Here is a 16,574-nt window from a genome sequence, read left to right as displayed (position 1 = left end):
ATGATATTCTACTAGTTTACGTCTATTAAATTGAATTCTATTGAATTTATAAATTTTAATATAACGCATCTGTTGAAAAACTTGTGAGATAATTTATGTTCTTTGTTTGTTGGCATGGGATTAAGCAAAACGTTATTATTAGGATATATAATAATAAAAAATAAAATTTTAAGAAAATCTTAGGTTCGAACCACGTGGCACGTGGTCGCTTGAATCAGTAGCCACAACTGTGGGCCCCACGTTGTCGTCAACACTTTCGAAGCAGGGAAAATGACGGTTCTGCCCATGGGCTTGCTTGGATTTCATGGGCAACGCTACCCCGAAGTTTTGTGAGGTCATTCTGAGAATTATGTTTTGCTAACTTGTTTAAACTTTCCCCAGTTGAGGGGCAAATATCAACCTACTATTGGAGAAATGTTCGGTGTGCATCCGACTATCTAGAACTACAAAGAGTTCCGACTAATTTAGATCAAGCTAGATTAGCCTGCTAAGAGGTAAAAAGAGTTACGAGAAGGTCCATATGAGTCGACCGGTGGTCCAGGTAAGGACATCCAGGGTTAGGAGACAAATGCTCCGACTCCGCTCGAATCTCTGCCTAAACTTTTCAGTATTAGATACTATACTATGATGAAATGACTGCTCCTCTATATATGGGCCTTCGGCCCAACAAACCCGGTCCAACACCGAGATCCACCCCCTTGGCCACCTCTACCTGTGCTTATCGTGAGAGGAAACAAATGGGATGATCAAATATTACTTTCATGGAACAAGAACTGAAAGATACGTAGATTAAGGGTCAGCTTCATAATGAATTAATATTGATTGGTGTTAGCATAAGAATGAATCCAACAGATTACATAAAACCCCACCGCCCAAGAATGAATGTGAAATTTTGGAATATCATCAGCTCTTTACAGATCGTATAAGAATCGGGGTAAAAATTTTGAGGGTTTTTTTCCCCCTGCCAAGTCGTGATTAATTATGATAATCAGTTGAGAAAAATGTTTGTGTCGTATGTACAACTTGGTCGCCGAGAATGATTTCAAACTTTCTGCCGTCCTTTTTTCTCCATCGCCATACCTTTCTTGAGGCCCCGGACTCTGTCAATGGCTCATTGCTCGACTGGAACTGATTTCAATGCATCGAGGTGGTTGATTCGACATGTGCCAAGAAGGCATTCAGGGAGCTCATCAGGTGTGTTGCCCTGTAAGATTTCCTCGTGTCATCTCTTATGTTCACACAAAAAAACTTAGGCATAAATGACAGATTTTCTAATATTAGCAAGCAGAATATCTGACGATGACCCGAACATCCCTCACTAACGCCTAAGAAGCAGTCATTCAAGAAGGTTGAATCTCACTCTGTTATCATGTGAACGAGAAATTGCAATACCTGTACTAGGAAAGCCATCTCGATGACCAAATTGTTCAGGTAGCCAAGAACGAGACTGACCACTCCTCTTGCCACAGTTGAAGACCCAACGTCGACATCAAGCTGAACGTTCAAAAAAGGAAAGATTCACACATCAGAACTCAGCTGAGGATTTCGATGATGTCTAAAAGAATCCAGCTCTTGTTACATTTATGTTTTTACTTATAATCGATTTTGATAGTTTACCTCCAAGTAGTTCTTTCCCCGGCAATAATTTATTTCGAGCGCTTGACCGACCAAACACGCTTTCTTTCCAACGCTTTGCTTGACTATCCATGAACCCTGTGGAACAAACAAATAAGTCAAAATTTGATCGGAAATGTTCTCACTCATTCAAAAATTGCCAAAAGTTAATGCATATACTTACCTTGGAGATATAGGGAATGAGCTTAAACCTTGAATTCCTATAGGCATCATCACCATTGACAAACCTCTGCAACAAAGGATGCTCTCCGAGTGGCGTTTTCAACATGTAGTACATAGCCAAGTTGTGCGTCGTTGTGCCTGGGACCTGGTTCATAGTTAGGCTAGGATTAAAACTCTTTTTCGATTTCTAGTTTTATGATGAATTCCATCAAAAGCAAGATGAAAGAGAATTGGCTCATAAAAATCACACCTGTATGTTCACAATGAAGAAGAACTCTGGGCTGCAACGTGCAGCGTATCTCTGCATAAACCGGTTAATAGATCAAGAGAATGTTCTAGTAGTCGAGCTATAAATACCAGGGACTGTTGAATTTATTGACAGTTCATACATGAACAATACCACCAGGACGACCAGCAAGATCATCCTCTCGCTTGTCGGATCTCAGCCAATCCGCACCGACCATTTGCATCAGAGTGGTTGTTGCCTTAATCTGGTGGGGGCCAAAAAAAAAAAAGAATATGATTAAGTTTGGTCTAGCGGCTATTCCTAATCCTTTCAGCACCTGAAATCTTATAATGGTACTAAAGCCAGATTGTAGCCTCAAGTAAAACCCCTCTTCCTGTTCTTGGCATACATGTCTTTGTTCAATATCATTCCATGTTTCTGTCTGCATGAACTGAGCCAGCACATACGTGAGTGAGTTCTTGCGTTGTATCACGTAACCATGCTTACTATACATGTTTGATGGACCATCTTATGTGTTTAAGCTTTTAGGAAATTTTTTCATCACCTAAGAATGTGTTATTATTCTAGGAAAGGTTCTCGGCACAATAAAAAATGACGATTTCTTGTGGATTTCTCCAACTCTTATTTTCCACTTATCGTGGAGATAACAGAGTTTCGGGGAGGATAAAATTAGAAGATACCTTTTGGTGGTCTTGCAAGTAATTTTCTCCACGTATTAAGAATGAAGAAGGATCGCCACCGGCCCAACTGCAAGGCAGGCTGCAAGTCGGGTCGTTCTGAAGAGTAGCTCCGTAACAGCAGGGCGTGCTCTCATCTCGAGCCGAATCTTGCAGATCCACGTAACCTTTCTTCTGAACTGCAAACAACAGGAAAAAAATTCTCACAAGCTTAGAATCATAAACACAAGCATCGCCCCCGAGGTTTCACATTAGAAATTAGAATAAGAATAAAAGGACGAGTCATTGCAGGAAAAGGACTTACCAGCAAGATCGTGAAGCTTTTTCACCAAGCAGGCAGCTGAAGCAAACTTCGGCTGGCACAGATTCTGAGAGAATGTTTCATTGAAGGCAACTGCATTAGAACCCACTAAAGCACATAGACAAGTAATAACTTTGATGAGGTATTACATCTCCTATCAGCCAAAGAAAAAAGAAAAATTGGTTACATCTTCAAGTAAGAATAAAATGGAGGTGAGACTTTGTCGGGTATCTTGTATAAAATAACACGCCCGAAAAAGCAATGAAAGACATCACACATTCACCTGAGTGATTCGCTAATAACTTTAGAATGAAGAATATGGACCAGCTTCGTGAACCAGAGGATCCTTATGGAAAAAGAACCAAATGCAGTTTGTAATTTTCTCTTGTACAGGTTTCCTCATTATGCATACGGCTATGGAGTTCACGAATAAGGTCCAACCCATGGGAGAGAACGATCAGAATAATGGGTCGGAAATAGACTGGAGAAGAAGCGAAAGGGCGAAAAAGATGCATATGGAGAGGCGCATTTTAGTTTTTCTTTGAAACAGGATGAATCAATCTTGGTAACAGCGAGAACAAGTACCGGAGACTCAAGCTCTGGACTCAGTTCGGTTGACCACTCATTCTCCAAGTGATCATAATCTGCTGGCTCGGGAACATCGAAGAATTCGTCAGCAGTGTCGTGCATTTCCATCAAGCTCGCAGTCTGAGAAACCGGTCTCTCCACTTCATCCTCAGGGATGCTATCTTCCAGTGCCTGAACTTCCTTCTTGACTTCTTCCTCGCTTTGAGGCAACACGATGTCTCTCGTCAACTCCCCGCACGAATATTCCGATGAAAATTTCCCTGATTTGGACTTAAACATCTCCCTTAATGCTGCAAAACAAGTAAATTAATATCAGTAGGTTTTCAAATGCAAAAGTGGTCGGAGCCAACAGCCTTATGACTTAGCATGGCAGTAGAGCGCAGGTTTTGTTTTTATATGTGACAGTAGTCTATATGAAGAAAAAGGACAAGAAGTAAGTATGGTATGAGAACACAAGTTTCGATTTTTTCGCAGGCACTAAAGAGATTGGAAAATGGCGGGACAAGTAGATAGTTGGTCGCTGGAAAGAGGAAAACTCTCTACTGTTACTGAGAGAAAGGTACCTGCAACTCTCTCAAGCATACGAATTGTAATGGCTCGGGCTGATGCTGGCCGTAAATACAATTTCCAGAACTTCCAGTCAACAGAAAGCATGTGCTTCACAAGTGATTGTTTTCCTTGATTTATAGGAGTGATCACGTAGCCTCCACCTGCATGTTTCATTAAATAAGATAAGGGAAAAAGACAAAAGTCAATATGATAAAGTTGGAATGTAGAATGTACTCTTGCAAATAAGCATACACAGCACGTTTTCAGAGGTCACTTGACACAAGAACTGACACAATGTGCTACTATGAGGAGAAAAATGTGATGTATAAACATATCCAAAGCATACATTACTTTTAAGGCAAGCTCGAATATAGCCTTTCTGTGGCCGGCACTTCTTGTGGAAAACCGAATGGTAGAGAATAACTGCGAAAACACCAAGAAGATGAAAAGAAGTTAAAATTGAAAATAAAATCAAAGCTGTAAGATCTAATATAACAGTATCGTGGTAAAAAATAGACGAACCATATGTGCCATCATCCTCCCTTCTCCAGTATCGGCGCAGAAGCAAATCTCTCCTTTTCATCCCCCTGCAAATTGAGAATTTGATTAGTTTATCACTCATTTATTATAGCTAAACACCAAGTGATTATGGAACTGAATATACCAGGGAAGCCAGTCGCTGTACAACTGTTCGTGAATGATATCAGTGTGACCATCAAGGTGCTCGACCACATTCCCTCGGTAGTAGCAGAAATCCCATCTACATGACATTGAAAAAAATTCATTAATTCAAATTACTTTTGTTGAAATATTTCTGTTAAATCAAACCTATAGGCACTTTTTATTCCTCAAACTTAGATTGAACAAACTATATATCAGCCAAATAAAAAGAAAAAAAGAAGCGAAGCACTGCTTACTCTGAGCGGGAGGGACCATGAGACATCAGCGTTCGGAAAATGGCCTCAGAAGTACCATCAACCACTCCAACGGCCATTATTGCTGGATGGTCATCCCAATGCTGAAAGATAATTTTGGCGACAGCGTAATTGCAGTCATGAAAACAGAGGATTTCTGTACAAGTGAATTGACAGAAGCATGGAAGTACACTTACCCTTCTACCCGAATCCCAGTCTTTCGATTCCTTGAAAAGGCGAAGCCCTTAGATACAGATAAACAAATTATTATTAGCATTAGAGCAGTCTGTTCTCGAACACAAAAAAACTAAGAATAGACAGGAAGGAAAGCAGGGTGCAAAAAAGGAACCGGGAAATTTTACCAAGATCACTCTCAAACGATCAATAAGTTTATTAGATGAGTGCATGTTACTAAAACGTTTTCCCTTTACTGTGCAATGTAATGATGAAGGCATAATGCATGGAAATGGATTTATGAGAGAAAAAGTGTATGATCATGGAGACTCGAACCTGGGCTTTGATACCCTGTGAAATTCTAAAATCCATTGTCATCTGACTGGAAAATTTTGAAACTATGCTTTTTAACAACAAAAGTTTCAACTCACCATTTTGACAACCAAATATTTTCCATGGAGAAGGAGCAACAACATCAGATGTCATTGCCTCTGTATGCATAGAGGAGCACGATGTCCAATCCATAGAGAATTTGCGACAATGCTTCCTTGAAGGGGTACAAATCCTGGTACATGGGGGAAAAAAAATCAGAAAAGGTAAACAGACTCATGTCCTTCTGACCAGCCGATGTTTTAAGCTTAAAAAATAAAAACTACGAATGAACAAGGTGAATTTATAACCTGAGAGTGAAACTACTATTAGATATAATTTGTTTTAAGTGTGACTTGTATACCTGAAATATGGCCATCCCCTCTTAGAATAGGAAACGAAGTCCATCGCAGGATTTGGGCGTTCCTGAACAATGGAGTACAAAATCAAGCCTTTACTGTGAGCAAAATGAAACACCGTCAAGAAAAATATACATACACTACTAGTTACGGACCTTGGCGGCAGCATCCTGCAACGAGCGAATCCATCTTGCTGCCTCTTCTGGACTGCTTGCTCCCAACTGTGAAGTCAAAATTTCTGTCAAGAATATAACCACTTATTGAAAATTTACTAGAGTAGAATTATGCCAGTTATTTTTCCCAGTACCTTGAGCTGATCATTGTGATTAGATGTATTGTAAAGGCTGAAAATAAAGAACACCTGCAGGTTGAATCGAATTAGAGATGCGTATCTTATCTTAAACTTGAAAAAGGAAACTGGAGGTGCATTAATAAGATTCATACTTTTCGCTGAATGCATTCTCTTCCATTGTCTGTAACCCGTATGCACGAGTCTATAGCAGCACTTCGAATGGGTTCCTAAAGAGAAGAAAAAATTCCATTTAGATCCTCCGAACTAATTATTGTAAGATAAAGACGTGAAGAAAACAAAAACTTGTCCAATTGTTATCTCTAGTCAGTTTGCATAACAAAGTTAGCTGAGTGGGATCAAACCTGAAAAGTATCAAGGAATTATGAAACAAGGATTTAGGGGCAAGGCTTTTCCGTTTCATAAAGTTTACTGTTCCAATAGACAGTGGACTAAAATTCTGAGAACCACTCATTTTGCTGTCACTGTTATGGAATTCAAAGTTCAGATAAGGAGAAAAGTCAAACACCTGAAGAAGGCTATCCATTTAAGACGAGAAGCTCGTCTTTACTAGACTTTCCATACATAGAAAATTCACTTTTCTACATAAGGAAGACAAACAATTCCATGATTTCGGTTAATGTTTTTTCTGCAAATCAACGAACACCTTCCACCAACTGCTTTTAAATTTCAAACTGAATTTTTCCAGAACTACAAACCAATTGAGAAACTTTTTTTTTTTTCGGTGGAAATTGAGAAACTTTGTCAGTAAGAGATTTCTACAAAATGGGAAACTTAAACTTTTACAATCAATTTTGCAACGAGCGGATACACAAAAAAGCACTACCTGGAATTTTTCATTTTTATTCGGGTAAACGCAAACACAATTACCATTGACCATCAACAGCGTGAATAACAAATGTCCAAATACACGAAAGATATGAAATTTGTCGAGATCAAAAAAGACCTATCATCATATATTCTCTCGGCATAATGACACTTCTAATACCTACTAAATGAAGTCATAACAGGATCAGGCAAATGATCCTCCACCACGTTTGCTGCAGTTAGTCGACGGTACATTTGGTGCAGTTCTCATCATGTTTTCGAACAACAAACATTCGTTGTCAACAACAAATCACTACACCACCCGCAACCTTCATTCCTCAATGCAGAGGAACGTTTTTTCTGAATTTCCCAGACATAAGGTGCGTAATCCTAAGAGCACCCAACAAATTTCCGAACATGGACCCATTGTCTCAATCCACAGACAAGCAAGTTTCTTATGGAAAACGACGCCACAGTAGAAAACATGGGAAAGTAAGACAAGAATATGGTTTGTTGATGTTGGATGACGAGAATGTCCATACCTCTTCGTCATTGATGGGGAGAGTCTTGAAGCTCTTGAGCCAGCAATCTTTGAGGACGAAATAACGCTTGCGGGAGTACTGAAGCCCGAACCGGTTCGAGCGAATGAGATACAGCCAGCCCTCCATTTTCGACTCTGTCTTGGAATCACCCATCTCATAAAAACCCCTGCTTTCTCCGTATCAAAGATGGGTTGTTCTCCTCCTCCTCGAACCCATCAAAGTTTGTTCCTTTCCCACGTAAATTTTTTTTTTCTCTATGACACTAGGAATTTGTCGACACAACAACAGATGATCATAAAATTAACAGAACAGATTAAAAAAAAAAAGAAAAAGAAAGGAAAGGGGGTGAGAGGATGAGATGATCCTCTGATCCCAGCGTGGGGAATCAGAGAATCGATAAAGAGAATGCCGGTCCCTCTGGGTTTTTTCTTTTTTATTCTCCTTCCTTCGGGCTCAACCTCAAAGAATGCTAATGGATTCCCTTTGGCGTCTCTGTTTTTTTTTTTTTTTTTTTTTTCTCGTTTTGGTTTGTTTTCTTGGGCTGTATTTTAAGTTTTAACTTACTCTGTTGAGAACCAACGGCTGATTTGTTGCCAATTTGAGACAGCTAGGAGGGAAACAACGCAACCTCGTAAAGTTACAAGATTGCCATTCTGTCTTTCACCCCCCATTTTTTTTTGGCCAAGTACCCCCTTTTTTCCCCTTCTTCAGGAAGGACTTGAATTCGAGTCAGATACACCACTTTTCCAACCTAATGATAAGCCGGAGATCAAGTTATATATATATATATATATATATATATATATACAGTAAAAAGTCACAAAAGTCCTACTTCTCTACAAAGGAAACTCGTAAATAATTCTTCTTTAACGTAAATATATATATATATATATATATATCTAATGAGCCGATTCATATGTTTGTTTGTAACAATTTTTTTGGTGACTTCTTCAATCCTATCGTGAAAGCATCAAGTTCATGCTCACTCGGTACGTCAACTTTTTATAAGTAACGTAGTATCATTGCATTTGTTGACCCATGAATATGTTCTAATAATTCAACGGATTTAATTATTTGTTGAAAAGATCGGAATTTTTTTTTTTTTGGTTTAAGTGTTGATATTTAGAGACAAATGCCTTGCAATGATAAGCATTCAGATGATAATGTTGTCCAACTTCCCTTGGAAAAGTACAGTGAGGAAGAAGAGGCAAAAGGCCGCAAGGGCAAAAAGGTAAAATTATCATAATAAACTTATATATATGTTATATAATACAATATTTAATTATATAGTAATATATATATATATATATATATATATATCTGCGAATTGTATGATTGAAGTAGCAGATTGCTGTGAACCCCGAGGGAAGATAAAGAAGTTGGGGGCATTTGCAGAGTATATAACAATTGTTAGTAATCACGAGTTAAATATAATGTTATTTTAGTCATATATATTTTAATTCATCTATTCCATGTCTATTCACCTCCCTCAAGAAACCACTTATCATAATCCTATCAACAAACAAATCATGCGAGCACCAGGCAATAACTCGATCTTCAATTTCTCTTCTCATTTATGATGAAACAACACGTAATCTGATATATGTTAGTAATCTATCCATGCAAATTTCAAGCGCTCTTATTGTTGAATTTAGACTACCGATGTCCCACAAGAAATGCCGATGAAGTTAGGGGACATCTGTCTCTTGGTATTTGGATGCAGATTAGGACAAGTAGAGGAGATACGGTCTTTGCATCGATGGAAGGGCTGCCTGGATGCATAAAAGTGATTTTTTTTTTCCTTTTTTATAGATGCATACAAGTGAATTGATTTAACTATGGTGACGTTTCCTTTTCCAATTGTAGACGAGACTTCTGAGCTTAATAAGAAGAGAAAGTATGAAAATAAAATACATCAAAAATCTCAATATTGAAGATCACATCTAAAATATCTTAATTTCAAATAAGAAATATAATATTGCATTATATAATTTTGGGTAAGTAGCATGAGAGTCTCAGTAAGAAGGAGAATACATATTCGAATGTTAATAATTACACTTATTAAAAGAGAAATAGCATTAGATACTCAGTATTCGGAATTGTGAAACCATTGCCTCTCGATCCTGCACTACATTCTATTGTCAACAATATGAACCCCCTTTTATTTTCATATGCATCATGATATCTGGAAGTCCAACAGGCCATAACTAATTCAATTCAATCCGAAACGGTCCAATAAGGGGTAAAACCCTCTTACCGTATATTTTTTCCATTCATGAGACTCGAACTCGAGATCTTATATAAAGAAGACAAGTATCAAATCTTTCGAATCAATCTACGTTGATAAGAGGGTAAAACCCTCTTACCGTAGATGCTTCCCTACTATAGGGAAGCAAGCATGTATTAGCTCCGTTCTGGTTGATGGCTGTTGGAATTGGCCAAGGAGTACATATCCTCAGGCCCAAATTATTCAAGGCATGTTTGATTTGTAAGTTAAAATCAACTTGATTTTAACTTTAACTTTAACTCAACACACTACACAACCAAAATATACATTTCTCAAATTAAAAATTTTAACGTTAACTTTAACTTAACACACTACACAACAAAAACACACGTTTCCCAAGTCAAATTTTTAATCCCAACTCATTTGTCCTTTTCCACAATCAAAATCAAAATTAATTTAACTCTGAATCCAAACGCACCGTCATAGTCTCACTGCTAAAGTGGAATTTGCTACATCTGCTAGTTATATCTGTTCCTCTAATCAGGTTGGGCGGCATATCACTCATAGTGCGTGGCAAAATCTCAGGAAAAAGGAGCCTAAGGTGCTATTGGGAGCAGCTATTTGGTTTAATGGTCACACCCCTAGAGCATCATTTATAAGCTGGCTATGTATCCTTGATAGATTGAGCAAAAAATATAGATTGAGTAAGAGGAAAATTGAGCTAGCAGCTGAGGAGTGTGAACTTTGTTTTTCATGCTTGGAAGCTCGCGATCACTTGTTTTTCACTTGTCCCATTACACAAGGAGTATGGAGAAGCTTGTTATCGCAGATTGGTCTACAAAGACAGCAAGTGGATTGCATTCTGAGCTGGGTTGGATATCTTCTTTGAAGGGCCGAAAGCTGGATGTTATTTGCCTAAAGCTTATGTGGACTCATTACATTTATTGGATATGGAGGGAGCGCAATAACAGGATCTACAAAAAGGAAGTTGTGTCTCCTTCTAGTTTGATACATAGGATTCTCTCAGATGTTCAAGCAAGAGCGTTGATTTTACCTGCTGTTTCTTTTAAGCTTGAAAACTCTGTACATGCTAGACTTTTGTGTTTTGCTGATGGAGAGCATTAGGCAATTTTGCTGTTAGGGGGGAGATATATATCTTTTGTTTCTTTTAAGGTTTCAGGAGTGGATCTTGAGTGAGTCGCTCACATTGTATATATCTTTTTGGTATTAATAAAAGTTTCGTAGCTTACAAAAATAAATAAATAAATAAAATCCGGCTTCTCTGTCCTTTTTGCACACATTCTCTCTATCTAAAATAAAAGGTCATCGGTCAACCCAAAATCTCCCACCTCCAATTTCTCTCCCTACAATTCTTGTTTTTTATTTTAATTTTGAACAGCAAAGGTCATACTCATACCCGGTTGGCCCATTAGCTGGGACAGCTCTTAACCATCAAAACCAAAGAAATGGTCGACGATTATAAGATGTGGATGGAAGGTCACATTTGTGTGTAAATACCAAATTGCAGTGTGTAGTTGCCCTTGCCCCCACTAATAATACGTGTAATGTCCTATTCCTGTATCTCTCGAAGAGTCATTCACGTATGTGCGATGTTGACCACGCCATGCCAGATGGAGCTCCAATCCAGGAATTGAGATCTCGATCGAGAACTCTATTCCTAGTGTGGCCATGGCTAGTTTGACAAAGCTCAGGTGGCTGCATCCGCTTCCCGTTGGTGAAGTCACCTTAGTTGTGGCCATGGCCATGTAGGTGGTAACCATGCATATGTAGCAGGGTCGGGACATGCCCAAGAATTCATAATATTGTAGAATATTACTTCGATATAATATAAACTGAAACATAGAACTCGTTACGAATATTACAGCCTCGCAATAATCACAATGTGTTTGCAAACATTGTCGGGATAACTATATTGTGTGATGCTCCATATATATCACGCATATTGTACGTGGTAATTGTTGGACCGCCTGATATATAATGCACGGTACTCAGCAGTAAAAAGATATATAATATCTACTACCCAAAAAAAAAAGATACATAGTGCATGGAATAAATCTGAATGAATAATTCGTCATCAATTAACATGGTAAAAAAGAATCAACTAGATTTCGTTATTAATAGCAAAAATCATGGCTTTAAATAATAGACGTGCTTAACAGGTCATATTATTTGATGATATCATTAAATATATCCTACACGAAGTCAATACATATTATAAGTTTATGCCCGTGCATAAATATATGCTTGAAATTTTTCATGTTTAAGTTTTTTGTTTTTTGTTTTTTGTTTTTTTGGGAACTTTGTGAACACAGATGGAGCAGATGACTCGATTTCGTTTAAAATTACATCTCGTCTCCATCATTCTCTTTACTGCGCCACTTGGTATGTATTATATATATATATATATATATATACATACATACACGTATATTATTATCATTACTAGTTTTGCTTCAACTTGATATTTATGTATATTATTCGAGATCAGATGTGTCGACGAAAAGTTTGAAGAAATCAATTATATGCATTGAGGGTTGTGGAATATATTATTCATTATTTATCAAATGTTCATAGAACATGATAATTATTTAATCAATACATATTTGCTGGTGCTTATAACAATACTAGAATACAACCCGCGCGGAAAAAACATTTTTGCCAATTTCTTAATTTAACGCAGTAATTTATGTAATAACCAATATAGAGTATAACTAAAACTAGTTATAAAATTATAAAACTATTTATGGGTAAATACTAAATATTATGAACAACTGATTCATAGTAAATGATCTAGATTTTCTATACAAGTTTGTACTAATTAATACTTTACACGGTATAAAGTTAATATTTTCTTGTAATTGAAATTTTCGATATTCTAAATTAGACAACTATGATAACAATATAATAAGTCTTAAGTTGCCACTAATTTTAAGTGGATGAAATTTATTTGCAACATATTGATTTGAAAATCTCATGGAAAATATCTCACAGTCACAACCAAATCATTGCTCAAGTGAAAATTACTCTTGGCCAATAGGCTGGCGTGACCTTGCATGTAACCGAAACAATTTGGACATCTCTAATGTCAAAGATGAAAAGAAACAATTTAAATTGGTTGTCTATGGAAATAGGCATTTTACTAACGTGGGTTGGTTTTTATGATTCGGCGTGTATTCTTCTTAAGTAGGTCATATTTGAATCTTATGAATGAAAAAAATTCACGATGGTTGGATTCCTTAGCAGGTCAATCTTACTCAAACTTAGATTAGTTGGAGTCGTTGAACTTCGCGTACCAGGTGGTGCACACCAAAAAGAAAAAGAAAAATTATTATATAGCTAATAAGTAAAAATTGAAAAATTAAAAATATAATTTTTCCAAATTAAAAATAAAATAGGGGAGTAGGGTGAGAAAAGCCACCCTACTCGCCCCCGCATTGCATTGTGGGACCTGTAATAGCTAAAAAGACATAAGATGTCGACCTAACGATTGGACCATTTGGCGTAACGCGTCAACCGATTTACATGGAACCTTATTGGGGGTCAGATTTGAAAACATTAAAAGAGCATAAAGCGTTGACCTAACGATCAGATTGTTTGGCATAATGCGTCGACCGGATTTCGTGAAACTTTATTTGTGTTGGCTTTGGAAACACTAAAAGGGCATAATGCTTCGACCCAACGATCGTATTACATGGTACCGATAATGCATAGATCGGCTTACGTGGCATTTTATTCTAATCGTATTTGAAAACATTAAAAATGGAGGAAATTAAAAAAATAAAAATTACAAGAAAGAAGAATTAAAAAAGAAAAAAAGAAGTGGGGCGAGTGGACTTGCTTTCATTTCTTTATGTTATGTAATGTAATTGCTGAAACAGTACATCCAATAAACATATCATTTTATATAAAGTATATTTGTCAGTAATGATGCGGCAGTAATAATGGATATATCATCAGCCTTCTATGAGTTCTTCATTGCAGCTGGAAATTATTTTGCTGCAACCCATTATGTAGGAGAATTATTGCACACATTCATTAATTTGATCGCCCATTTTTAAAGACCAATGAATGATTTTTGTATATACAAGTATGTAATCGAATTCTTTTTTTTTTTAACTCTAACAAGGAATATTTTTGCAGTCGATCTCTAATTTAAAGTCTTAGGGAAAAACTGCGCAAGCTTATGAATCAAGATGAGTCCATGTTTTATTAACATTTGCGGTGCTCAATACACTTAAAAAAATTCTTTGAAATCATTCCAAAGTCATGCTTTCAATTTTGTTCATCTTCATGATTACTAGCTTGGATTAAGATATATAGTTATGCAATACATAGCCCCCACGCAGAAGTATAATTATGGACTTTGTCCGCAGATTGGCCTTTCCGTTGAATAAATTGATAATATTGATAGTGATGATGATACTGATAACCCTAACTTTAAGCCTCCATCAACTGAAAGACCGATGATGATTGTTGTTTAAGCTAACCCCATCATTCCTATACCTAAAAGTTTTAGAAAAATAATAATAATAATAATAATATCAGTCCTTGTCTGATCATATTGCGTAACTTTTTCTCAAAATCTTAGACTCTCTTATTAAAATATAAAACCATTAAGAAACGGAAAAATTCTAATTAAATTGGGATTACGGTTAACCATGCAAGAAGATACTTTTTATTGGATCACTTGTACGGCTGTGTAAATGGAGTAATATGTCTTATAGACTTCCTTGAGTGTTCACGTGGCCATGATTAGTCCGGCAAAATTCGGATATTCTCGTTATCAAAATAAAAACAAAAAAGTGATAGAAGGTGGGATTGAGAAGATGTTAATTAGATGCCTCCTCACGAGATGATGAACTCAAATAAGAAGTAATCATTAATAATATATTGTTGAGATAGGTGTTGACTACATGTAACTATTAGGAGTCGTCTTTTTTTTTTTTCAATTATATATTGGGAAGAGTAATTCATGAACTGATACTATATATATATATATATATAGTAAAATTGAATCCCAAAAACAATTAATAGAGTTATCTTTAATAGGGTTAGAATTGCCAATCTGTTTTATCGATAAATGAATAAAATTTCTCATGTTATTATAAAATTTAAAAAACACATAAAAAATTATATATTTCTATTATTTTAGCCACTATAGTTGATATAATAAAAGTCCGAGATACAATATAATTTGAAATTACTTATATAATCACGAATTTATATTTTAATTATAGTATCTATATATCCACACTCTGTATATAGTTAAAGATACTATTTAATGTATATAATAGCAAACTCCTTCAAAATAATATAATTTAGAAAATTATAAAAAAGTGATAATATATGTAGAAATCGATTTCTAAATAAAATCTAATATTTAGATATATATATATATATATAATATATAATAATTCAGCTAAAAATTGATTTATCTAAGTATTAACAATCTAATAGATATATACTCATATTGAATAAGACAATTTGTTGCAACATTATTATTGGATTATTTATATTTAGTGTAATGTTATTGAAAATTATTATTTAAAATTAAAATTAATCCTTTATTTTTATCAATAAGAAATGTTTATTTATAAATGTGAGTAATTCCCATAAAAATGACAATATGCAATGCCCGTACAGCGCATGGGATATGACACTAGTAGTTATAGTAAACCCGAAGGATAAGGAACCTAATTGATTTGTTAATAATTTTAATTAACTAATTATTGTTTTATTTGTTAGCAAAAACCTAATTGATTTGTCAACAATTTTAATTAATTAATTAATTAATTATTGTTTTATTTGTTAGCAAAACTTGTAACAAAAGCAAACATCATTGATTGCCCCTCTTGCCAGGGTTTACACTTTCGTTGGGGAACATCAACAAAAATCATACCCACGAATCTTTTGATAAAGGTTTGATACATTCCTCCTCCACATGAGCCCTAACTAACTCAGAGTATCTTGTCTTAGCCATTATCTAAAACTTTAGCCAAAAAAAAAAAGAAGAATTGAGTATTAAGTACGACACATGTATGTACCAAAGTGAAACATTGTGTGGTATCCTATGTAACACAATGACATTTCACTACAATCAGTTGTTGTGGCGATATAAATACCGAGTGCAGTGATCGTGCCCCATTGCATTACGGAAGTGTACCTTATCCTCCATTGGGCGAACTACTGCAAGGAAGATATATTAGGTGGAACATGTCGCAAGGGGTAAACATCTGAACATGTCTTCTATAGTAGGAAGAAGTAAGGGGATTCCCTTCCATTAAAAAAAAAAGGGGATTCCCCGGACCTATTTTAAGTCAAGTAAAAGTAATGGGCCAAATGTTGCATTAAACAAATTCAAAATATAGTCAAATTTTATTTTAATCAACAAATTAATCAATTTCAAGGGAGCAAGTTGGGAAATAGAACACTTCGTTTGGTCAAAGATATATTCTGAGCGAGGGCCGAAATGGTAAAAGTTATAGCCTGCAGGACGAAGAAGGAAACTCAACACTTAACTTCGACGAGAAAATATTGTGGTTAAACCTTTGTGAAACTCGTTGGAGAGCTCAGAATAAACCTTGTGAAACTCGGTGTTCTCGTGCATTTCGATAGGCAAAATCTATGGAAACACGACCAATTACCCTCCTTCACAGCAAAGCTTTGGAATCTACTTTTTCCCCAAGAGCAAG

At 36.1% G+C, this 16,574-nt stretch overlaps 1 protein-coding gene across 1 annotated transcript; it reads right to left on the bottom strand.

Annotated features, from left to right (window-relative positions):
- Nucleotides 1-785: 785 nt before the first annotated feature.
- On the bottom strand, nt 786-8,291 carry LOC116194458 (protein ENHANCED DISEASE RESISTANCE 2-like). The gene is made up of 21 exons (XM_031523266.1): nt 7,635-8,291; nt 6,420-6,494; nt 6,283-6,336; nt 6,131-6,196; nt 5,981-6,042; nt 5,679-5,812; nt 5,271-5,317; nt 5,077-5,177; nt 4,824-4,919; nt 4,682-4,746; nt 4,511-4,582; nt 4,174-4,320; nt 3,608-3,900; nt 3,026-3,089; nt 2,725-2,900; nt 2,187-2,288; nt 2,048-2,098; nt 1,799-1,942; nt 1,618-1,713; nt 1,393-1,494; nt 786-1,204 (listed from the first exon to the last, which is right to left on the bottom strand). The coding sequence occupies exons 1-21, from the start codon at nt 7,785-7,787 to the stop codon at nt 1,112-1,114; spliced, it is 2,193 nt and encodes a 730-aa protein (XP_031379126.1). The 5' UTR covers nt 7,788-8,291; the 3' UTR covers nt 786-1,111.
- Between the last annotated feature and the right edge of the window lie 8,283 nt (nt 8,292-16,574).

This window comes from Punica granatum, chromosome 2 (assembly GCF_007655135.1).
Source record: "Punica granatum isolate Tunisia-2019 chromosome 2, ASM765513v2, whole genome shotgun sequence".
NCBI classification, from domain to species: domain Eukaryota; kingdom Viridiplantae; phylum Streptophyta; class Magnoliopsida; order Myrtales; family Lythraceae; genus Punica; species Punica granatum.
Note: the sequence above shows the minus strand (reverse complement) of the source record. Positions and strands in the feature narration are given on the sequence as shown.